General features: G+C 35.5%; 2 protein-coding genes across 3 annotated transcripts in view; one reads left to right on the top strand and one right to left on the bottom strand.

The window, feature by feature from the left end:
• Positions 1 to 1,244, top strand: part of COL17A1 (collagen type XVII alpha 1 chain) — a 41,093-nt gene extending 39,849 nt beyond the window's left edge. Inside the window, exons 53-55 of the mRNA XM_069459891.1 lie at positions 32 to 94; positions 239 to 319; positions 689 to 1,244. Of these exons, the coding sequence (XP_069315992.1) occupies positions 32 to 94; positions 239 to 319; positions 689 to 744 (200 nt within the window). The 3' untranslated portion in view covers positions 745 to 1,244. The remainder of the gene's footprint in view (positions 1 to 31; positions 95 to 238; positions 320 to 688) is intronic.
• Positions 1,245 to 3,345: 2,101 nt separating this feature from the next.
• Positions 3,346 to 26,089, bottom strand: part of SLK (STE20 like kinase) — a 58,582-nt gene continuing 35,838 nt past the window's right edge. Inside the window, exons 12-19 of one of the 2 annotated variants that reach the window (XM_069460058.1) lie at positions 25,504 to 25,683; positions 23,003 to 23,095; positions 15,878 to 16,007; positions 15,132 to 15,256; positions 14,063 to 14,251; positions 13,379 to 13,504; positions 12,338 to 12,451; positions 3,346 to 6,996 (exon numbers count right to left, since the gene is read on the bottom strand). In XM_069460058.1, the coding sequence (XP_069316159.1) occupies positions 6,850 to 6,996; positions 12,338 to 12,451; positions 13,379 to 13,504; positions 14,063 to 14,251; positions 15,132 to 15,256; positions 15,878 to 16,007; positions 23,003 to 23,095; positions 25,504 to 25,683 (1,104 nt within the window). In that variant the 3' untranslated portion in view covers positions 3,346 to 6,849. The remainder of the gene's footprint in view (positions 6,997 to 12,337; positions 12,452 to 13,378; positions 13,505 to 14,062; positions 14,252 to 15,131; positions 15,257 to 15,877; positions 16,008 to 23,002; positions 23,096 to 25,503; positions 25,684 to 26,089) is intronic. The other variant, XM_069460059.1, reaches the window with a different exon arrangement.

The raw sequence follows: 26,089 nt of genomic DNA, 5'->3' as shown, positions 1-26,089 counted from the left end.
AGTCTAAGGCCAGTTTTTCTCCCCCTTGTAGCTTATGGAGCCATTCCAGGACCCCCTGGCCAGAAGGGAGAGGTGGGCTCCCCAGGACCCAAAGGTAAGTGGTGGCAGGAAGCCAGCCCCCACAATCCTACATGATAGTGACCTCTTGCTGAACAGCAGCTCCCAGGCTGGTGCTACATTAGCTCCCTAGTCCTCGGTCCCCACACTCACTTTGTCATGTCCCTGTCTGTCCTTCTAGGTGACAGGGGCCCTGCTGGACCACAAGGTCATCCTGGGCCACCCGGCCCTCGAGGGCACAAAGGAGAAAAAGGAGACAAAGGTAAGCCCTGGCTGCTGTGGGTTCTGGAGTGCTGCAAGGCAGGTGCTCTGTGGAGAAGCAAGTGATTTGTTCCAGAGCAAGCCCGAGAAATTCAGACAAATGCCAATCGCTGAAGGCAGACACTGCCAGGAACATAATTTGCATAACAATCACACTCACAATGAGGGAGAAAGGAAGGAGAGTGCCAAGGCAGGGAGGAAAAGGAGAACCAAGCTGGTGATGAAAGGGGGTGATGTAAATAAACTGAGTCTTTACAAAAGATTTAACCTTTGAAACCATCTTTGTAAGGGTCACAGTTGCAGTAATTGCCCAAGCTAAGGTCCCCACAGTCCACAGGTATTTTTAAACTTTCTACTAATTTTCTTTCAGGTGACCAAGTCTATGTCGGGCGGAGGAGGAGGAGAAGTATCGCCATCAAGCCATGAGCACGCTTTTGTGGGACAACCCCCTGGACCAGTTCTCTCAAAGCGTATGACACTGAGGTCAAACGTCTCCAGAGGGTGAAAGCTGGAGTCTGTCAATGTCCTACGGAGACAGCATAGCCAAATAGTCCCCTAGCAACACTTCTTTTAGTCTGAACAAAATATACATATATAGAACTCAGTCAAAGATACACAATCTGAAACAGCTTTATTGGGTAGACTTTAAGAATAGCTGCGATGTTTTAGAATGAGACTAGCTTCTCTTCTATCTAGACCTGAGCTCCCTGGCTTCTGTAATACTTAGTACAAGCCCCAACCTAGGAGAGCCAGCTACATAAAGGTTGGCTCAGGAGTCTTAGAGCTTTGCCTAAATATGAGCCCAGAAAATGGAAGATGGGAATGGGGTGTCTTCCTGGAGGTGACACTTGATGGGGGTGTGTTCTGGTAACTGCTGCAAGGCTGTGCTGTCAGCTCCTTCCTCCCCTGTTCATTCTGCATTCTCTCGTCACAGAAAAGAGTTGGCTAAGAAGTGACTCTTGCAACTGAAAAAATTAAGAAATTCACTTCCCCTGTAGGAGGTGACAGGGTTTCTAATAGTAATCCTATTCTGTATGTATAGCATATTCCCACTTGCTTAGAAGTCTGATTGTAGCTATGATCTGTCCATAGGTCCATGCTAGAGTTCACAGATACGTTATACTGAACTAGGCCACAGCAAATAGGAAAAGAGGGGTGAGGGGCAATGGGCAAGGAAGGGGGAGGGGACAGAATACCTGATGCTGAGGACAGATGGCTTCAGCTCGAGATGTCACCCTCTGTTCTGCACTCAGGAAATGGCACGGGGCACTGGGCACGGTTGGTTTTTAAGCACTTTTCAATGTCTAAAAACATTTGTATGTGGTCTATAAGATAAAGTCATTTCAATTGTAAAATTTCCAATTAAAGTTTTTTTTTCTTTTTTAATATGGTTAATACGATTCATCTGATCAAAGAAATGTTTAAAAAAATTCTGGGTTAACAGGGTCTAACACTATTACAAACACAAGAAAAAAAAACTGGTTGCATGTTGGGGCACAGCTTCTGGCATTTCATTTAATCACTGAGATGTTTAAAGACAGACCTTTGTATGCAACTATTAACTCAATCTGGGCATATTACAAAGCATATGAAGGTTTTCCCTAAGCACGAGTTACTAATACTTGAAATAAACACATATGCAACAAATGAGCAACAAGATTATTTGCAATTAATGCAATGCTTTACCCTGGGGCAAATTATGACCGTAAGGCAAGTAACATATGGAATATCAAAACTCCAATTAAAGAAAAATGTACAAATATCAAATGCCCCCAAGAAATTCACAGTAAAATCAGACACTCAAATTCAGAAGAGGATATACTTGACCAATTTTTGAATTTACAACAAATTGTGACCTCTCAATTACTGGATAATTTTAAATGAAATTAAATCTACTTCTAAAAGACTGTGATGTTTGTTTTCCATATGGTCTCTCCTGAGTATCCCACATATTATCCTAGAAAAGAAACATCATTTAGTTCCACTGTATCAAACAACTGCTAACAGCAAAACCCAGTCAAGCACCCAACATACATGGTCTTTTTGCTTCCTTTATTATATTCTGATAGCTACCTGCTGTGAATATGGGAATTTTAAAAATAAGAATTTCAAACACCTTTAGTTTTACCCTAATGAAAACTTACTATTGTATACAATGAATGGGACGTGACTTTTTAATAATTTTTTCAAAAGAACTTACCAGTTTTACCCAAAGGCTGAATTTAATTTTATATTTTAATAGCTTTGACTCTTGTTAAAAGCAGCTTCAGGGGCTTAAGTATTATATCCCCCTTAATAATGATTCTTATCTTGATTAATCAGACTTAGGAGTTTCTCCCTTGTTACTAGATTTACCTTACTAAGATACCCAAAAATCTTCAAGTGAAATAGGGTGAAACTCCAAACTTGCTACCTTTTCCAGACAAAACCCAGAAAGAGGATGGGCAGATATGAGATATGTCCCCAGCTGGATAGCAAAGGATCTGAGGCTCTTTTGTTTAAAAAAAAAAAAAAGTCAAGAATGAGCTCAATAGTGCATGATGCTCCTTGATTAGAAAATGACATGCTATGTTTCCCTCCAGCCAAGCTGAACACTTGCCAAATGATGCCGCCTAGTGTCTACTAAATCCTGCATGAACTTACCAATGACAAAAAGAGGTTATTTTTTATAGCAGAAGTGAGGTCATATGATTTGTGAAATATTTGGTGAGAAAAATAATCCGTCCCAAGGGGGGGAAAAGGAAATATATATACATATGTTGATAGAAATATTTTACCTCTCAAAGGAAGAGTTGGCATGCTGAAAGACATCTTCCAGCAAATTACCAGTAAATACTACATTTGTGTGTGTGTGTGCATGTGGTGTGGACTATGGATGGCTAGGAATGCTAGTAAGTCTGGAAGGCTCAGAAGACTTGGAGGACTGCAAGTTTTAAAATATAACTAGGACCAAAAAACCTGCAAAGTGTTCTCATGCAGGACAATCTAGTTTCAAAGATTCTCAATAAAAGACTGCTTCCCAAAATAGATTAAGAAATAACTTTATTTTTTGTGTGTCAATCTCATGATTGAAAAGACATGTTGCTCTCAAATAGACAAGAGGCATAATTTGAAACAAAATTCTTTCTGAAAATTTAGCTTATGAACTCATTACACTGCAAATCAGAGAAGGATCACAAAAAGCTGCAGCCAACATTTAAAACTGGTAAAACACTCTATCCCAGGCTTAGTAGCAGAAATTTTAAAGCTTTATCAAAACCACATCAGCCACAGAATAGCAACAATAGAGGCATTAACTGTTGTGCCTTCAACTTAAGAAAAGCATTTAAAATATCATCCCATTTCCTATAAAAAAAATCATTTCCCAGAAAAGAATTGATTTATTTAATCAAAAGACTATTAGAACTGGAACACTCTTCTTCCACTTCAGTCTAGGTTTGCCTTTAATCAACATTTCTAGCTAATACTTTGACAGAATTTGGCTTCTCAGAAGTCTGTCATTTAAACACAGTGTGGAATGGGAAAAAGTGTGTATACAAGGAAACTAGAAGAGTACAAAAAATAGTCACTTCTGAAACTCACTGATGCTCAAGAAATCAGAGACCCTCTATTAAACTGGGTCTCATATGCCTGAGAGCTTTGTGCTTGAGGAAATACTACTTAGAGGTAGCTCTGGTTCTGGTTTATATTTAATTACAATTTGCTGTATCCTGTCACAGGAAAGTTCTAATATTTTCAGCAAAGTAAAAGCACTCTAAATTTCCTCCTTACCCACCCTATAGCTTCCCCATAGAGAAGGGTAAGAAAAAGCTTAATGTGACTCCACATAAAATAGCAGCTAATTCAGCAATTCATACCTTATAGTTGACAGGACTAGGAAAGGCAGCCTGGTGCCCCAAGCTCTAGGAGCTGGACCTACAGAAGTGTGGAGGTCTGGTGTGCTCACAGCACTCAGGAAAAAGAGGAGAGGGGACTGATTAGGGTGCACATATGGAGAAGTTCTTTTATGCATTTCATGGCACATTCTGCCACAGCAACAAAACAACCAAATCAGGAAGAAATTTGACTGTACTCTTAGATTTCAAAGTCTGTGCCCCTCACCCACTCCCTACCTACACTTCATGCAAGAAAGAATGATCAGTATTATCTATTTGAATATAGGGCCTAACAAGAGGTGGGCCAGTATGGGTACAAACACTGTATTCTATAACAAAACACTTTTTGAAAAGATTTATATAACTTTAAGTATGAAAATGAATGCGTCACCTCTACATAGGTATCATTGTATAGTCTTGCACCCATATGAATATGGTCATGTTTGAAAGAGAACTCAAGCACACACACTGAATCCAAAAGGCAGTTTTACGGGAGATGCGAGTTGCTAATAACTTTACCCAGAGCATCAACCATGCCACTCTGAGCCTCTCTCCTTGAGTCAATACTCTGAATGTCAAACTGAAAGGAAAAGAATCAAATATTCAGACCAAATTAATTAGGTGCCACAAACTTTAGCACACAGGGTATCATTTCAATGATATGAAAAAATACCTACTGCCTAAAGTATTCATTTTTAAGAAGTTAATAAACTGAAAATTTCAAAGGAGAAAGTGGTTAAGAACCTTCCTCCCACTCCCTCTTCAAATAAATCATTAAATACACTGGGCAACATTATACTGTCATTTTTATCATAACAATATAAACAATTTCCATCATCCTGAATATTACTTTATAAAGATATATATTTCAAAAGGCTTTAAAAACATTTTTCAACCCAGCATTTGAGAATAAAGCATTAAAAGAGTTTTGTATATAGTAACACATACATGTGATAAGTGTATGAATTTACAACCATACATAATATATGTATATATATTTATATAAAAAACAAACTTGGCCAGAAGTTAAGGCTACCTACAAAGTTGTCCAAGTAAATTATGCTTGTCAAAACAATTACAAAATTAAAATTGCACATGCATTTTTAAATCATCTAAACCACTGACAAAATAAGGTTCAGCATCTAAAGTTTTCAAATTAACTGCAAGAAAGTGCTACAGACATTTACGTGTTCTTAGTATAAATCAGTGTTCCCACAAAGTTGCATTTAAATTTTTCACCAGCCTCAAAAGTAATACAACTAAAAACAAACTTTTACAATTTGGTACCCAGCACTCTTAAGAGAGAATAGGTTGTAAATGGCAGGCAACAAGCATCATTTACAAGTGTGCTGTGTCACACACCAAAGTCCAGTTCATAATACTGTTTGACCTGACACATGGTTGAAATTCTAAGCCTCAAAAGGGACTGAGAGTGAACATTTCATTAATAATTACACATATCAGCAACCACATGATAAAGGTTTCAGGCTTTTCCCATTCAAAGTAAATAATTTAAATATGAAACAAAATAAAACCAAAATGTAAGTAGCCTCATTTCAAAACAATGAAAAGTCATTCCTGACATTTGCCTAAATATTTAAATCCTTTAAACAAAAGTATTCTGAACAAATGCCTCTTTTAAGACTAATTTCAGAAAATATATTTATAAATATAACTCAGAGCCTGAAAGCTTCTCATAGAGTTTTAAACGAACAGAATTCACTAAGATGGAGGGAAGTCATTTAACTCATGTATTATTTTAGAAAATAAACTGAGACGGCTAAATCTATATTACTTTTAGTTGGTGTTTTACATTTCCAATTTGCACATCTAGAAGCTACTTTTTTTTTTTTTTTGTCTTTCCAAACTTTGTACAACATATATTTTAGGATGAAAATTTCCAACAAATGGTAATAGGAGCAAGATTTTTAACACAATAATGTTTAATGCTAAGGATGTTATGTCCCTGTTGATCAAAAAGAAAATCCTATTTTAGACTTGATTAAAATTTAGTGTTTTAGGCACTATCTGAATAAAACTAGCACCCTCAATTATTAGCTCATGCCTAAATAGGTTACTTTCAACAAATTACTGAAATAATTTCTCTCTTTTAAAAGAGTTTGTTCCTATTTAGAGATAAAATATATTTATTCACTGAATCAATAGAACATTTTGAGCAACTCATAGCTTTTTTATGAGAGCTGATTCACCAAAAGAAAATCATTTCAATCCTCTACAGCAGAGCTTCAGCTATAGAATTTAGGCATCACTGAGAAGTTAGGGCAAGTAAAAAGACATTTATTAATACTTAGTGACATAACAGTTTTTTTAAATAACTTTAAACATTATTTCTCTTAATAATTTTTCAGGTAACAGTGTCTAAAGAATACAATTTTTAAGATTAATATACAAAATCACCTTAGGGAATTACTGCAAGATGCTACTTTGCCAACATGGCCCAGCATCTGTCTTAGTTTGTTTTCCCTTCATCTTTGCTTTTTTAAAAAAAAAAACCCAAACAAAAAACAGAAAAACACCTAGAAGGTGAGGCAGGTGATTGTCTTCGTGAGCTATTTGATACAGACTGTGGCAGAAGATGAAGAGAATAGAATGACATATTTAAAAAGCCAAACTCAAGCACAGAATGCTTCCCATGTTATGATCCAGTGGAATGCAAGCTAGGAATAGGATAGAATTTAGAAATACGGCTCTGTGTTGATGGGTTAAGGCATTCAGACTCCCCAGTCATTTTAAAGAACACTTCCTGTTCCTGGAGTTTCCTGGCAAACTCTTCTTCCAGTGTCTTAAAAAGAAAGGAAAAATGAAATTGTTTTGTGCTGGTATTACATACAGAATTTATACTGACAGCATAAAATGACTTGTCCAAAACACTTTCTTTGTACATTCCCCCAAAGAAGACATGACTGCTCAATAGTTCAGATCATAAGCTTTGTACAGCCCTACTTGCAAGTCCAGCTCAGCCATACGGGTCCATTACTTAACTTTTTTGTATTAGAGAATCATTTAATTCCTCTGCTGTAAAACAGGAATAATACCTCACTGATTTGCTATGTGAAGATTAAATGTGATAATGATGTACTTAATACATACTATGCACTCCAATAAATGGCACCTATTATTAACTATTATCTGCTTCTTCCATGTGGCACTTATCTCTTTCTACTTTTTATTTATTAATGTGCCTGTCTTTTCTTCCACACTAGACTGTAAGTGGTTTAAAGGTAGGACCTAAACAAGATTCACCTTTACATCTCCATAACAGAAAGCAAAAATAGTAAGTGCTTGATAAATATCTGAGGCATTGTTGTGAACTAAATGTCTCTGTACCCCCAAAATTCATATATCAAAACCTAATCCCTAATGTGATGGTATTAGGAGATGGGGCCTTTGGGAGGTGATTAGGTCATGAGACTGGAACCCTCAGAAATGGGATTAGTGCCCTCATAAGGGCCTCAAAAGAAAGTTCTTTTTTCACAGTGAGAACACAATGAGAAGTCAGCAGTCTGTGACCCAGAAGAGGGCCCTCACAGAATCTGACCATGTGAGTACCCTGATCTCAGAGTTCCCAGCCTCCAGTTTATGGTATTTGTTGTAGGTATCAATGACTTTGTGGACAAGTGATTCAGAGATAAGTGCTGTTTGTAGGTACAAAGCATAGGAAAAGATGGAAGCATACAGAAAGGTTTCTCAGAAGAGGTGAAACATGAGCTTAGTCTTAAAGGAAAGATAAGAATTTGACAGGCAGGATGGGGAAGGCATGCCAGAGAGGGAGCTGAAACCATGGCACAAAGGCAGGAAACTGAGGAGTTGGTGTGAGGAATGGTGACTACACCCAATGCTGGAACATGGACTAGAAACAAAGTGGCTAGTGGGAGATAAAGCTAGAAAGGGTGGTGTGACCCAAATGTGGCACTATGAAGACTTCAAAGACAAATTAAGGGATTAATGTTTTATTCTGATGGACTGAAGACTTACCAACACCACTATGACAGTATCAGAGATGTTCCTGTGGATAAACACTCTGGTGATGGCAGGCAAGTGGGAAGAAGGGGAAGGGAACTAGAAACCAGAGATTCCATTAGGATATTACTGAACAATTTAAGCAAGTAGTAGGATAGCAGTGGGAAAGAGAGAAAATATTATGAAAAGAGAGTCAAAATTAACGGAATACAGAGTGTGACAGAAATGAAAAATAATTCAGATTTCTAGCCTAGACGTCAATTAAAAGAAAAGGAATACAGGGAAGAATATCTGATAGTGAGTGGGACTATAGGGATGGAGGAGAGGTAAGACAGAGAGGAAGGGAAAAAGAATGTTGAGTTTGGTTTTATCTCCACTGAGTTTACATTCTTTAGTCAACACTCATGTACTGATCATTTACAATGTGCCAGGAACTGTTCCAGAAGCTGGATATATGTATCGGAAAACAAAAAATAATGTTCCTGCTTTTAAGGAGTTTATCTTCTCATGGGAGAAGACAATAAACAATGTGTCTGGTGGCGATGAGTGTTATAAAGAAAAACAAAGAAAGAAGAGCGGATACAGAATGCTTGCTTGAGGAGGGTATGGGGTCTATTTTATGTATAGTGATCAAAAAAAAAGAACCACTGATGAAATGATATTTGAACACACAGATGCCTGAACAAAATGAAGAGGAATCTAACACCCAGATGGAAAATGGGAGCTTAGAGCTCAAAGTGATATATAAACAATAATAGCAACAGCAACCACTCATTGAACCCTGACTATAGCTCAGGTTCTAGATAAGTGCTATAAAGACATCACTTTTTAAAACTTTTTTAACCACTCCAATTGAGTAGCTGGTATTATCCTCATTTTATAAATGAGGATAACTGGGGCAAGAAATGGAAAGAGACAAAATTAATCAGTATCAGCACTGAGATTTGAACCCACATCTGTATGACTTAGAGTTTGTGCTCTATACAACCCCTACTATTCAAGTTTAGGAATTGTCTATAAATATGCAACAGCTGAAACCAAGACTAGCTATAAGATCATCAATGTAAAGAAAAGAACTATGGGACTGCAAATTAGTACAACCCCTGTGGAAAAGAATTTGGAGATACCTCCAAGACCTCCAAGTAGAACTACCATTTGATCCAGCAACAGCATTATTAGGCACCTACCCAAAGGAACAAAAGTCATTCTATAATAAAGATATCTGCACTCGAATGTTTATAGCAGCACAATTCACCATAGCAAGGATGTGGAAACAATCCAAGTGCCCATCAATCCATAGTGGATTAATAAAATATCATATATGTATACAATGGAATACTACTCAATTATAAGAAACGATGGTAATCTAGCACCTCTTATATTTTCCTGGATAGAGCTTGAGCCTGTCCTCCGAAGTGAGGTATCACAAGAATGGAAGAATAGGCACCACATGCCCTCGCCATCAAATTAGCACTGACTGATCAACACTAAGGTGCTCACACAGTAGTAATAATCTTTGAGGGTAGGGAGGTTGGGGGTGGGTAAACTCACAACTAATGGACATGGTGAGCATTGTAGCGGGAGAAGGGCACGTCTCAAATCATGGTTGGGATGTGGCAAAGTCATAACATGTAACCAAAATGTTTGTACCCCCATAATTTCCTGAAATAAAAAAAATTTAAAAAATAAAAAAAAAGAATAGAACTAAAGGTGCAAAACTGGGAAATGCCTACATTTTAGGAAGACAAAGAAAAGATGATAAAGAGCACAGAGAATGAGTAATGTCACAAAAGCCAGGCGAGAAGAAAATTTTAAGAAATAAGACTTTTGGCCGGGTGCAGTGGCTCAAGCCTGTAATCCTAGCACTCTGGGAGGCTGAGGTGGGCGGATCGTTTGAGCTCAGGAGTTCAAGACCAGCCTGAGCAAGAGCAAGACCCCATCTCTACTAAAAATAGAAAGAAATTATACAGACAGCTAAATATATATATATAGAAAAAATTAGCCGGGCATGGTGGCGCATGCCTGTAGTCCCAGCTACTCGGGAGGCTGAGGCAGGAGGATTGCTTGAGCCCAGGAGTTTGAGGTTGCTGTGAGCTAGGCTGATGCCACGGCACTCACGCTAGCCTGGGCAACAGAGTGAGACTCTGTCTAAAAAAAAAAAAAAAGAAATAAGACTTTTTTTTTTTTTTTTTTTTTTTTTGTAATTCCCTATATTTTTTTTTTTATTTCATCTTGTTATGGGGGATACAGAATTTCAGGTTACATACGTTGCTCCTGTTCCGCCCTTCCCCCCAAGCCAGAGCTCCAGACGTGTCTGTTCCCCAGGTCGTGCGCATTGCACCCATCATGTAGGTATATATCCCTCCCTTCCCCACCCCCCCCTTCCCGAGTCAGCACCTTCAAGTGTTACCACTCCCCAAACGGTGCACAATGCACTCATTGTGTAGGCATACCCCCATCCCCTCCCCCACCCCCCACCTCAGTCTGACATCCAATTGGTGTTGTTCCCAGATGTGTATTTAGGTGATGATCAGGGGAACCAATTTTCTGGTGAGTACATGTGATGCTTGTTTTTCCAATCTTGGGATACTTCACTTAATATAATGGGTTCCAATTCTCTCCAGGAGAACCATAGCGATGTCGTATCTTCATCATTCCTTATAGCTGAGTAATATTCCATGGTATACATATACCACAGCTTACTAATCCAATCATGTATTGATGGGCATTTGGGTTGCTTCCACATCTTTGCTATTGTGAATTGTGCTGCTATAAACATTCGGGTACATGTGTCTTTGTTAAAGAATGACCTTTTTTCCTTTGGGTATATGCCCAGTAATGGGATTGCTGGGTCAAATGGCAGGTCTGCTTGAATCTGTTTAAGATACCTCCATAATGCTTTCCACAGGGGTTGCACTAGTTTGCAGTCCCACCAGCAGTGTATGAGTGTTCCTGTCTCTCCACACCCACGCCAACATGTGTTGTTTTGGGTTTTTTTGATAAAGGCCATTCTCACTGGGGTTAAGTGATATCTCATTGTAGTTTTGATTTGCAAGAAATAAGACTTTTAATGAGAACAGTTAGATAAGGCTGTAGGATTTGGTTATTAGCTACTCATTTATGACCACCGTCAACAAGTTCAACTGGGGAGTTTGGGGTGGAAGCTAGACTACAAAGAGTTAAAAAGAGAAACTGGGGAAAGGAACTTTTTACTGCTTGCCATTCTGTACCTTCTGAATTCTGAACTACATGAATGTATTAACTATTCAAAAAATTTAACAATAAATAAAATTGAAAATAAGCCACACTATCAACTGACTTAGTCATTTCACTTCCTCTAGAAACCTCTGGCACACAGTAGAGGCTAAATACATTGGATGGATGGAAGAAAGGAATGGTTAAAATGTATAGCAGGCAGGAAGCCCAAAAGGGAATGAAAGTTTAAGTTTGAGGGTCAACAGAGGGATAGGGATCATATAGTGATAGAAAAAACAACACTGAAATGGTTAATCAATAAGACCATGCTAGCCTGGTCAAGTACAAACAAGGAAAAGGAAGGAGAGAGGGAAGAAATCCCTATTTTACTGGATTTCACATTTACATAGCATACCAGGGCCCTGTAATATGGCTCCAGTAGACCTTGTCCAGACTTAGCTGTCATCACTTCCTTTCTTCCCTCCTTAACGCCTACACACAGGCACACACACACCCCTAACGTTCCAATGATAGGGATCTATTTGTAATTATCTGTATGCATCATTTTCACTCATCCTCTTCTCTCTACTTAAATTACCCAATTCCACCCCAATCTGTCCATCCACCTAGCAAGCTCTTACTCATCCTTAAAGCCTCAGTTGGCTTACAAGGCATCTCCTCTCTAAGGCCTTCCCCTGACTTTCCCAGACAGTTCTCCACCTCCTTTGCTTATAAATGCTGCTCCTTTCCCCTGTTATCTTGTACTTACCTCCTTTCAGAGCAATGATCCTACCAATTTGTAATTGCTTGTCATTAGAGTCTGAACCTTTTGGAGACAAGGACTTTGTCTTTTCATCTCTATGTCCTGACCTGGACTCTGTACCTGACACATACCAGGTAAAGAGCCAATAGCTGGGTGGATGGATGAGTGCAAACATTATCAATTTAATTAAAGCTTTTAAAATCACCTTTTTCCTAGGTCTCAATTTCTCTCTCCACTCCTTTAATTCTTGGCTGTGTTCCTCATCTAACTCCTTTAGTTTCTGAGTCTCATGCTCAACCAACAGATGGCATTTTTCATTCTGAAAATAAAGTTTGGATTAAAAAAAATTTTGATCAACTAAGCAATTTTTCACAAATACAATAACTTCCAAAACAGTAAATTATTCATCAAACATCATGCTATTATACTGAGATTTAAGTTTTCCTCTAAAAACCAAGGGCCAAGAATTATGAAATCAGTCAGAGCTTCATTTTCACAAGTTTAGAAGCTAGATCTGTTGTACACCATATAAAAAGAACTTAGAATTAGTTTGAGCCTTTGTTTTTTCTAAGAAGGTTTGCTTATGCATAAAACTGACATTTCACAGAAGGAAGCTTGCATACATTTCACCCACTGGTACCAGAATGTGGGATCAGACCTATTCTACTCTAGTAAGTTAAGCAAATACATAGAGTATGCACACTGTATACACTACTCTGCAATTTTAAACATTTTAGGTTATAAACTAGATGGGCTGCACACTCCAGGTATGGTCCAAAATCAGCCCTCTCTAAAGTAACCTTTAAATTTCTTAGGAGAAAAATTCCCTTATATTTATCACTTTTTTCAAAAACCTAGAAGAAAATCAACTATTTCCCTCTAAATGGAAGAAAAATTTTAAACTCAGAATCTGACAAAAAAAAATTCAGAATCTGACAACAAAACTATTTATCTCATTTTGAAAACTTTGTACATCTTCTTGCAAAATACACTAAAAACAATACTCAAAGACAATTTCCTAGGTTATAATTTAGCTGCATGTTTACATTAATCATCATTATATAAAACCTAAACAAGTATCTATGATACTAAACTGATCTTCATGTGGAGCTACACAAAAAACCCAACCTTTAAATCCTATTTTTCATAAGTAATGTGCAGTTTGTTTTGGCTATTATTTTCTCAGAATCAGCTATTTGTGCTGCCCATGTACTACAAGTGTGGTTGTCATGCTTCTGTATCTAACCTGTAGCTGATGTAGTTCTCGAACATTGGCTTCACACTGCAACTGAAGATCCCGCATTTGATTTTCATGTTTCTGATGCTGAGCCATTCTCTCATTTTTCTGCCTCTTTTCTTCTTGTGCAGCAAACTATAAACAAGGAAAAACAAAAAGATAAATTATGGTTAACAGGCAATATAATTTCTACATATTCTGATGATGTAAAATAATTTAACAAAACAAAGTAAAATAAACTAAAGCTACAAGTAATAATATGCTGTGACTGAAACCTGGAGTCTAACGTGATGGGGGGAGGGGAGAACTTCTGATGAAAACCTCGATCCTCCTATCTGCTTAGTGTTCTGAGTTAATTTGTGTGTGTGTGACTATGACTGTAGAAGTATGATAGTGAGGCCATATATTTCCACTTAAAACATTGTCCAAGTCATCTCATTCCCAGGGCTGGTCTTAGGACCAGTCTAGCCAAGGATCTGGTGTGAGGCATGGGAGCAAGGGCTTTGCCCTCTGGGACCACCACCCTGGGAAGACTAAGTTGGTACATTGTCATGTATCTAGCCCAAGTTCACAGACTTAAAGTGAAAATCAGCAAACCCAAAGTGGCTCCAAATGTTTACAACACAATTATGTGGCACTTCTAAAAATCATGTGAATTTTGTAAACCTAAAAGAGAATAATTTGTGTATTTACCTGTTTAATTTTGTCACGGTCCTGATCTGGCGTAGCTGTTGAGTTAATTCTCAAACTTTTCTTAAACATGGCCATTCGAGTCTTAGCTTCACTGCGTTGAATCTTGGGTAATCTTGCTCTTTCTTGAGTCTGTCTGTTTTTCAATTCCTCAATAAGTCGTTGATTGTAACGCTGCATTTGTTCTGTTTCCTATGAAAGTTTTAAACAGAAACCAGTGATGTATTAATAGATATAATCTAATACTCAGTATCCACATGTATATTCAAACATGTCATTTTATTATTGTTTCCCATAATTATTCTCTCCCTTGTTACATAGTGACCAGAAAAAAATTAGGCAAAAAATAATTTATAAGAAAATAAAGGCCGGGCGCGGTGGCTCACGCCTGTAATCCTAGCACTCTGGGAGGCCGAGGCGGGTGGATCGCTTGAGGTCAGGAGTTCGAGACCAGCCTGAGCAAGAGCGAGACCTCGTCTCTACTAAAAAAATAGAAAGAAATGATCTGGCCAACTAAACATATATATAGAAAAAATTAGCCGGGCATGGTGGTGCATGCCTGTAGTCCCAGCTACTCGGGAGGCTGAGGCAGTAGGATCACTTAACCCCAGGAGTTTGAGGTTGCTGTGAGCTAGGCTGACGCCACGGCACTCACTCTAGCCCGGGTAACAGAGTGAGACTCTGTCTCAACAAAAAAAAAAAAAAAAAAAGAAAATAAAGTTACTAGTGATAAGAGTCTTATATTGAAACTCTGTTTTACTAAGTACAGGAAGTCTAAATTTTTAAGATTCTTGAACCACAAATGTAGCCAAAATAGCTCTTTGGAAGAGAAGATAAAAATTACAATGTGTAAGAGGTCTTTAAGCACTGTAATTAGTTACCTTTCTTGTAATTTGTAGAAAAGAAGTTTGCAATCACGATCAAAATACAATTAATTACTTCAAACTTCATCAAAGAAATTTTAGTATAAAAGAAAGGAAATCTAAAATTCATTCTTTAAGAAAATAAGCTTCAAAACTAAATAGGTTTACAACTTTAAAATGAATAAAAAAGAAACTTTCTTTTCACTAACCTTCTCATGGCGCTTAAGTAGCTGATGTCTTTGCATGAAATATTGATCTTTAAGTTGCTGTTTGAGCAGTTGATGTTTTTCTTGTAAGTGTCGTTCTTCAAGCTCCCAAATTGCAGCTTCTCGAGCTAGAAGATAGCAGTTTTCAAAATGTCACTTTGCTCTCTTTACTGATGCACTTTGCTCATCATTTTAATATTTACATAAGTGTTCTATATACACTAACTTATACACATATATTGACATTCTGAGCTATAAGTAAAATTTTGCCAACATAAAGATAATATCTATTCCTCCTTCCATTTTGTTCTAATGCCCTATAAACAGAGAATGTCCTACCCTAAACCAAAATTCCATTTAATCATAACAAAGAAAAAAAAAATCTAAGCTAATTTTTTAGGAGGAATAAGTACTTAAAATTCCATTCTATCATGTAGCCGTTGAGTATACCAATAATTATAAGGCATAATGAATACATAAAATTAATGAGATATATTTCTAGCACTACCTGGACAAGAGAAAATTTATGGATTATATGTCTATGTTCATTTCTGTCATAAAGGGATTCTATATTTTGCAATATTTCTAAATTTTGAAAGACTCTTTTCTCTTATTTGACACAACTTTCTTTATCTTTGCCTTTACCACTCTAGCGAAGAAAAGCATTCCAATAATTTCCAAGGTATATCTCTGCAGTATTTTTGAGATCTCACTTCATATACACATTCATGCTGCAGAATTTAATATACCTCTCATGAGCTGTTGCTTGTTATTCAGGCACTCTCTCTCAATATTGGCCAACTCTGCCTTCTGTTGTTGGATGATCTTTTTCAGAGAGCCATCTAATTCTTGTTGTTGCTTCTGAACAAACTCTTGTTCCTATTAGACATAGTTAACCATTAATTAAATAACTATCTAATGAACTTAACATCCACTTATCTATATAACTATATACATTAGTAGTTAATAAGATTTCCAAACCAAGTTTGCAAAGTTAGCTAGATTTAAAAATCACCAAAATTATACAGTACATATATGTATTAGTCACCCAATTCAATTCCCCAAAAAAGTATTAGAATACATAATATTCAAAACTCATTACTTAGAATGATACACACAAAAGAAGTTTATAGCCCACTCATAATTAAAATGTCCTATTACACTAGCATTTTTGGGAAAATAGTAAATTTACAGCTTCTAAAAGTGACTATTCACTCCACTATGGTGTGACTAAACCAATAAATAAGCAATGTCCTTTAGGGAGAAAGGCAATAAAGTGCTAATAAGTAAAACAGATATTGGAATTTTAGGATATACATAGGAAGAAATATCAGAGCTACACTAACAGAGGAAGAAAGTTTTTGTATCTATAGCCTATGCCTATAAAGAAGAAAAGTTTGAGGACCTAAGAAGAAATAATGCATTGCTAGAGAAATGTAAACTAGGAAAAAGAAAGTGAGTTACATATTACAAATCTATAAACAAAATTCCTATAATCACAGAATTCTACCAACATGTTTGGGATTCACTAATTCATTCAACAAATATTTATTAAGTAGATACTATCTGCCCAAATGCCAAAATTACTTTAGAAAAAAGTCCTTCGATTATTGTGTAAGAAAAATGTTAAAGTGACTTATGGTCTTTCTGTTAGAATCACACATTTATGGAAGGAAAGGAAGAATATTCAAATTGAAGAAATGTAAATTTGGATCTCTATCCTTCTCTTGGTAGTTATAGCCAGTTGATTAGCTCAAGGGATATTCAGGTCAATTTTTGTGTGGATTTAGAATTTAGAATTGAAACAACCATAAACCCTCCTCTAACAAATCCAAGAGAAGATCAACCCCCAAGATCCACTTTAGAACTATTCTTTAGGCCTTGGACAGAGTCCGACAATGTCTAGATCACCACCGCCTGTTCCTCAGTCCACAAAGAAGTCTAGCAATGTTCCTGAAGATGTTTGCCTTACTACAGTGTCTCTGGAGGTGATACAGTTTATGCTATAGTGTTAAAGTAATGTGGAGTCATAAATGCTGCTGCTCTCATCTGCATCATCACTTGTACTTTAGCATAAATACAAATATATGGTAGCAGAAAGAAAAAGCTAATAAATTGCCTCTATAAAATACAATTACCAACTTGCAGTGATATGTGGTGATAAAGTGACCATGGTCACTTTATCATTAAAACATCATTGACCAGATGCGGTGGCTCACACCTGTAATCCTAGCACTTTAGGAGGCGAGGCAAGAGGATCACTTGAGGCCAGGAGTTTGAGACCAGCCTGGGCAATAGAGAGAGTTCATCTCTACAAAAAACAAAAAAATTAGCCAAGCATAGTGGTATATGCCTGTAGTACCAGCTACTCAGGAGGCTGAGACAGAAGGACCATTTGAGGCTGCAGTGAGCTATGATGATGCCGCTGAACTCTAGCCCAGGCAACAGAGCAAAACTGTTTCAAAACAAAAACAAAAGCCACACACAAAAAACAAAACAAACAAAAAAATCATTAACAATGTCACTGAAAAAATTTCAATGAATATTTAAATTCAGCTATAAGGACTTCTGAGTTTTACTTGAAGAGATGCAAAATCTCCATGCTTATCTTTTAAGCAGTTGTAACAAAAAAAGTTGTTCAAGCTTCCCTTTTTCCCATAGTAAATATTTGTAACAAAATTAAATTATTTGTCTAATTGTAAAACTTCTATATGCAAACTTGTTTAATAAACTTAACATAACCTGCAGAAACATGGAAGGGTTTTCTTTTGTTCAACATTTTTATCATTGATTTGCATAAAAGATTTTAAAAAACAATCTGCGGACAGAAACAATGGGTCTGAATTAACTAGCATTAATATAAATCTTACATTTAGACTCAAAGAAATCGAATGCAAATGTGAAGGGTGCGGTAAATACATATTTATGTGAAAATAAAAAAAGGTAGATATAAGCCACTGCTACTAAAAAAATGAATGAAATTTCTCATCTACGGACTTTTTATTCACATGATTTATGTCTAGATTAAACAAGGTAAGAGAAAACTTTTATTATTACATGTCATGAGTTGTTCTAAGGAAAAAAACAAACACAGACAAGAAAATTTTTATTAAGAACTTAGTGCTGGGCACTATACTACTTACAGGGTTACTAAAATTGATAAAAGACAGTTTTGCCTTCAAGGGGCTTCCACTCAATTGGTCCAAGTACCAACAGTCTTGGTCTGTCAGTCCATATACAGAGTAGTGGGCCCCTTCCCTTAGCATCACACTTCTAAAAGTTCAAAAGTAAACTGCAGAAAACTCAAAGCTGGGAATAAAGGGTTCAGAAACCGTGCCTCACAATGAATGACTGAAAGAACTACAGAAGTATTCCTTGAAGCAGCTAATACATAAGAAGAGCTGAGACTGTTTCATAGAAGCAGGGAGAACTAGTGTGCAGCTCCAGAAGGTAAAATAAGAATCAACAGGTAAAAGTCAAGGTAGGCAGGTGTACAAAGGTCCTAACAATCAGAGTTAGCAAAGAACTCAGCTGCCTCATAGAGCTATGGACTTGAATAATTAAGCAGAGTCTGGATGACTACATAGTAATGGACACGGCACAAAGGATTTTTTATATTAAAGCTGAAAATTATTTGAAAAGGTCCCTCACACACTAATATATTTTCTTACCTCAAAAGAAATGAAATCTTAGTATTATTGAGCATTCACCAAATTTCCTAACTCAAAACCCAAGTACAATACATTCACAATGGAATCTGTAATTACAGATTACTTTTAGGAGTTAAAAGAGATCTTATATTCCAAAAAGATTACACAAATTACATCTACCTTAAAAAAAAACCACACATCCAACACATAGAAATAATCACTAGTTAAGACAACAAAAGAACCCAAACTTACTAAGGCCAAATTCATTTTTAAAAACGGACACATAAATTGTAAAATGAGTGCCCTTTAAAAGTACCAGTTTAAATTCTGATAAAGAATTTTACTATATTAATCAGACAACCATAAATATGAAAAATACAACTTTGAGTTTTAGAAAACTATAAGAAAGCGTTATGTATATTGGGCTCTTTGTACAGAATGTGATTATATTAACTCAAAACAAAGGCTAAAAATGGTAATGATCAGAAAAGTGATCATAATTCATAATTTCTCTTTCTCATTTAAAAAAAATCGATGTTTTACTTACTCTTTTAGGAAACTGTAAAAAGAATCAAACAGCTGCCAATAATTTAACAAATAAGTCTAATTTCAGGAGAAGGGAAAGGAGTAGTTGAAATCAAGCTGTATTCTATCTATTCCAATTGTATATTTCAAAGATCACAAACAAAAATTATAGTGTTAAATGAGGAAGTCATCTCCCTGTGGAAACTGAGAAAGAATACAGCCTGGAATTCCAGACTTAACTTAAAACTACAATGAGGAGAATAGCAGCTCACTTACTCATAACTATTTGAATAAATGGAAACCACAGTTAAATGGAACTAAAATTACTACTTCTAACATGGCTTTTCTGACCATATCCATAATTAAAACATCTAAATAAACATATATGCAATCAAAATGTCACTTCACACAAAGATAAAAATCTAATCACAGCATTCAATTTCTCACATGTGCAAAACATATAAAATACTATTGGGAAGGTATTTTACTTTTCTTGAAAAAAGGTGAAAATTTCAAATTAGAATTTATGGTTTTAGAAATTAGAGGTAGATAGAAAAAAGAACACTGCATTAAAAGTGTTCTAGTTACAGCTCTACCATTAATCTCTTATGTGACTTTAAGTAGAGCACTTAGTCTTCTATGCCTCAGTTTCTTCATCTGTGAAATGGATATACTCCATCCCTATATTAGGATGGTGGCAGTAAGAATCAAATGTGAAAACTCTTTTTTTTTTTGTTGAGACAGAGTCTCACTTTGTTGCCCAGGCTAGAGTGAGTGCCGTGGCGTCAGCTTAGCTCACAGCAACCTCAAACTCCTGGGCTTAAGCGATCCTACTGCCTCAGCCTCCCAAGTAGCTGGGACTACAGGCATGCGCCACTATGCCCGGCTAATTTTTTCTATATAGATTTTTAGGTGTCCATATAATGTCTTTCTATTTTTAGTAGAGACGGGGTCTCGCTCAGGCTGGTCTCGAACTCCTGACCTTGAGCAATCCACCCGCCTCGGCCTCCCAGAGTGCTAGGATTACAGGCGTGAGCCACCACGCCCGGCCTGAAAACTCTTTGAAGAATACTGTACTGTACTATAAAGTCAGGTTATTACTATTATTTTCATCATAGACATTTATCATCTATCAATCTTCTAGATATCAGCAAATGAAGCCAACAATGAAAAGGCACATGTGAGTCAAAGAAAAAGCAAGTAAAACAGAAGGCATCCTCCCACAGGCACGTGGGACTTACGTCCTGCATTTGGGCGTTGAAGACTGCACAAGATGACAACTGAAAAGACTGAATCATGACCTGAGCAACACCCTGTGGATCAGAATACAATGCACCTCCCAGGTGAGAATATATCTGAATGACTTTTTGTAAATGGAAAGAATAATTATATGACTTTCTAGAGGCCTGGAACAAGTCACTTAACAGAAGAGCCTCTTTCTCATTTATAAAATGAAGGATTTGAACTTGATCAGTCATTTCCAAACTCCAGTATGTTGATGTTGTTTTTTAAACCAGTAGAATCCTCTTTTTAAAAACTCACCAAAAAAACTCAATTTATAAAACAGATCAAAACTGGTGCTGCATTAGTTGAAATAGAAGCAGGGACCTACAGCCCACAGTTCTTGTCTTCGTAAGGATTCCCAAAGTTGCTTTTTCCAAACTCAAAAGCTCCTGGGAGCTTGGTTTGAAAACCATTGAGCTCAGATGATCAAATATATTTTAGGTCCATGAGTATATGGCTATTATTTATAAATTCTCAAAAACAGTTTAAAATAGACTCTGTAAAGTTATCAAGTTCTGGTACCTTCATTAAAAGCAGAAGAAATACTTTTAAAATTTGTTAGATTACTACATTCCTCATTAAATTTACCAAAGGAATTTACTGTTACTTCCAGCTCTAGTTGGAAAATACAGGCCACCCCAAAAATTGTATGAAAAATACCAACAAAATTTTATTAAAGCATAAGACCATCTAATTCATTCAACACTAAATTCTCAATTTTGACTCAAGTTTAATATATTACCTTTTGTAAATAAAAAAGTCTACATTCCTTTATAAGGCAAAACCATATTGCTATGATATGGTTTGAAATCCAAATTAACCAAAAATAGATGTGTAGCCAGCAAGGACTTCCTCTTCACTTGTTAACAAGATATGGCCAAGAACCACTGGGTCAAGCTGATAAAAGTTTAGATGCAGCACAGAGCAGGTAGTTTAAATATGACAGGCAGTATGGTGTGGTGGTTCCATGTAAGAAATGTGGAGCTACTATCTGGATGAGAATCCTGGCTCTACAACTAACCAAGTATGTGACCTTGGAAGAGTCACCCATCTTTCCTCTGCTTTAGTTCCCTCACCTGTAAAATGCGGGTAATAAGAGTAATTACTTCAAGAGTAATTAGATTAAATGAGTTCATACACATAAAGCATTTAGAACACTGCCTGACACATAGTAAATGCTGTGTTTGCTATTGGCACCTTAAACTAGCAATTCCAACACCAAGCCAAGACAAAACGTTTCAATGGCTCATGGCAAGAAAAAAACCAAAAGCAAACTAAATTTATTCAGGTAAGCTGGCTTTATTTAAATTTTAAATTCCAAGACTATATTTTCCTTATTTTTCATAGTATTAAAAATATTTCTCCTTGGAAATCATAATGACCAGTAAATGGCAGTTTTTAAATATCCGTATTTAGCAAAATTTAAAAAAAAAAAAAATTTTTTAATGGCAGTCTATGCCATGGTCCCCAGTGGTTTTTGTTGTTTCTATGCTTCATTTTATGGGTCTATAAAATCTAAAAGTCTGGGAACCACTTTTTAAATCACATAAAACCACATTAAAAAGATAATTCGAAGCAATAATACATAATCCATGTTTCTTTTTCCTTTCATTGATATATGTAACTAAAAATTGTGCAAAAAATTAAAAGATTTCCCTTTCTTTGTAAACAGAAAAAAAAAAGAAAGACCTTGTAAAGTCATGTGAGATGATTCTAGAAAATTCTATTAAAATATTAATTTGTCTAATTTTGTAAAGAATTCACTCATCTTCTGATAAGGCTCAACCATATCATAACCTAGATCAAGTTTATTTATTTAACTCCATGAAGCAAAAATAGTCTATTCATCCAACTGCTGGATTCTGAACCAAAAAGAAAAATAACATACTTAATATTTAAAATCTGATTTTAAAGTTGCTTATGTTGTTGAGCTTAAAAGTAATAAATGTTTGATCTACTGTTTGACATTACCATTTACCATTTTTCTTCTAACTTTGAACTTTATAGAAATTATGGCCTTTTAATTAGGCATACTTTCTGTAAGCACAATGCTTATATATTCACCCTCTATTTTTCTGTCCTAAAACATCATCTATCAAAAATTGGCATTACTATTTAACAATATAAGTTCTCATCATCATTAATATCAGATAACAGTGGATTATTCATTAACATACTTGTTTATTTCATTTGGATTCAACTTTCCAAACATTCCATTTAATTTCATATTAGCAACTTAAATGTCACCTTAGTGTGAATTTAGTACTACATAAAGATGATCTTGGGAATCTCTGGATGGAAGAAGTCAACGTTATATAATAATTACAGTTAAAATTTACCCTTCCAACCATGGTTCACTGAGCTGTGAGAAAATGGTGCTTACTGGTTTTAGTAGCATTAAGCTGCTGCTGTTACCTGAGCATGCTGGCTTTGTGCAAGCTCCTCTTTCCTGCGTTTCATGAGCTCTTTTCTCAGCTCTTTGGGTGCTTTCTCCACTTCATTTATAACCTACAGTGTATAAGCATGCAGGAGGTGGGGAAATAATACTTTCTCCACAGCAAGCATTTGTGTGAGCAGACAAGCTATAAGTCAAATATTAAAGTTGTTAAAAACTTCCTTTCAACATGCATTAGCATAGGTGTTAGTTTGGTGAAAAAGAATAAAAGGATAGAACATGCGTAATCTCAGTGCAGAAAGGGACATTACACCATAGGAAAGGTTAATTAGTTGCTTAATTATCCCTATATATCATTTTTTCTCTTAAAGATCCAAAGACAATCAGTGAAGAATTACTTGCAGCACTGATGCTGAACTAAAGGTGATAAACTCAACTGATCTGGAAAGATCGTCAAATTATAAACATATCTATTGACATTGTTTGAAATATTGAATATAAGGAAAGCTAATGGCCATTTATAAAAGTGTAAAATTTCTTAATTAGCTTGATCATACCAAAGAAATAATTCTAAATGAAATCCACTTAATGAGAAAAAAAAAAAAAAAACCAAAAAAGGATAAAGGAAAGCATGTCTTAGAATACACAAAGGAGAAATAAATGGATATGAAGTTTTTTTCATAAAACGCACCATTTTATACATGGTGTGATAAAAATGAACATATCTGATAATCTTCTGTAGGATTAGAATAACATTCTCCTTTGCTGACAATGTAAGCCGAACTTGTCAACTTAAAAATCAGTAATATAAGCACTCTTCAACAGTTTAGTATGCTATGATTTACTATACCAGATAAAGTACAAGAGGAAGTACATTTTAGAGTTCCTTCTTTTAATCATTTCAAAATTCTAGATGTGTATTTCATCTAACAATAGATCTATAATCCAACTATGAAAAACGATCATGTAGAAGCACCAAAAGAAACCAGATTCCAAATCACCACATGCTATTGATGGTCCGTGAAAGAGACTGATTTAGATTTAACATAGTGTATTTAAAATTTCCCATCAGTAATCCCTCATGAAGCCAAATCACCATCAAAAGGAAGAGACTCCCCAAACGCAAGAAGTTTAGTGACAAGGAAAAAAAAATACATAATGTAATTATTTAAAGTAGCATTGATTTCAAACATGTTCACTGTCTAAAACTCTCCCACCCCAAAACAATAACTAGAGACTTTAAAACATTTAGGATTAAGCCACATATTTACTTATAAAAATTTTTTAAATTTAATTTGATATAAAGAATAATCTCTCAATAAAAAGTACCCATGGTTTTGACAAAATTAACATGTAGGCCCAGTAAAGTCATACCTCATAGTATACAAAGAGCAAATTCTACATAAAACATAATGAACAGTAACAAAACAGTGATTTCTAGAAATGGAAGCCACATCAAATAAAATTATACAGCACTTCATCCATCTTTACCTAAAGAAATCAAAGAACATACTGTATTTATTAATGTTCAACTCTATCCTTTTTAAAACAGATCCTTAAGATGCAGTAACATGACATTCAATTTTCCTCATAACTTAAATGTTAGAGTCAATGAACCTGGGTATTTGAGATGTGTAACAAAAGTGAAAATGCATTCACTAGTTTGGTTGAGGTTTTTTTTTGATCCAACCCTAATAAAATTGATCATAATTTTTGTCCATAGGGTCTTTTATATCACAGAAAGGTAAATCCTCCTCCTACAATGAAGATGTAAAATAAATCATAAAATTATTTCTGAAAACTGCTTATATGTAAAGGTTTCATAGTTTTAATGTGGGATGAAAAGAGACACTAATATAATATGTAAATCATCCTTCTGAATCAATGACAATCTTTCTTAGTAAATAATATTGCAAAAAATTCTATAACAACATGGAACAGTTTCAGGAAAAATGAATAAACTCATTCTCATCAAATGACTTTATAGATACTTTCTACTTTTGATTCTTCAAAGAAACTCACAATTTCATGAGCTTATAGATATTATTTAGAATTTAAGATTATTCAGCTTTTCTTTGGCACAACGTTCAAGAAAGACAAAAAAGCTAATCAAGAAAGAAATTGTTAAAAGTATAATAATTTATAAATAACGAATTATTGCTGCCACCAGCAAACACAACAGCAAGTTTTCATAAAAAAAAATATTTCTACGTAAGGCCTTAAATATGTTGCACTAATAAAAAGAATTAAACTCAATTTGAAGGCTTGGTTCAAGGTTTAGCTGGATATTTAGTGGTAGTTTGTGAACCTAAACAGGCCATTAAAACCTCTTTTACTCCAGTCTTCTGGGCATAAAATGAGGATAACACCTGACCTCACTACTACCCTATATGACTGTAGGGAAGACTGAAAGAAACAATGAATACTTAACTATCAAGTATTATTCTTATTTCCTTAGTAAGTCTTAAATTTACATGTAAAAAAAATAGCTTCAGTAATTAAAAACAGTAGTTAGAATTACCTCCTTCTTTCGGTTCTTTAGTATATTCTGAAATTTGGACAGCTCTTTCTCTTGTTCTCCTTTAATGCGTTTGGCTTCATCTCGCAAGCGATTTGTGTGTTCTTGTTCCAGACGTTCAATAGTCTGTTTCTGCTGTTTTTCTAGATTCTCGATTTCCTGGTCATAATGTCGCTTTTTACTCTGTAAAACAATGTAACTCAGGATGATTGAATATCGCCCATATTAACTTACTATAGTGAAGATGTTTTCTAAGAGCACATAATTAGCATTTAAGTTTAGTGATGTGTTATAATCTTTGCAATACCAAACAAGTCAAATGCACTAAAATGTGTTATGAAATTTTTCCAAAAAATCAGTTCATTTTTTGTTCTAATAATGGAAAATGTTTTCTCTATTACACATGAAGTAGAATGTTCAAAACTTTTAGACAATCCAGAATACCCAGTTGTTATGAAGTACTAAAGCAAGTTAGAAAAATGTCAATATTTATCCAATAAAAATTATGATAAAGAGCTTACTTGAAGTCTGTTTTAATTAATGTTTAATAATATCATTACTTAATAATAGTAATATTACTTGTCATTTT

Source organism: Eulemur rufifrons, chromosome 28, assembly GCF_041146395.1.
Source record: "Eulemur rufifrons isolate Redbay chromosome 28, OSU_ERuf_1, whole genome shotgun sequence".
Lineage (NCBI taxonomy): Eukaryota > Metazoa > Chordata > Mammalia > Primates > Lemuridae > Eulemur > Eulemur rufifrons.
Note: the sequence above shows the minus strand (reverse complement) of the source record. Positions and strands in the feature narration are given on the sequence as shown.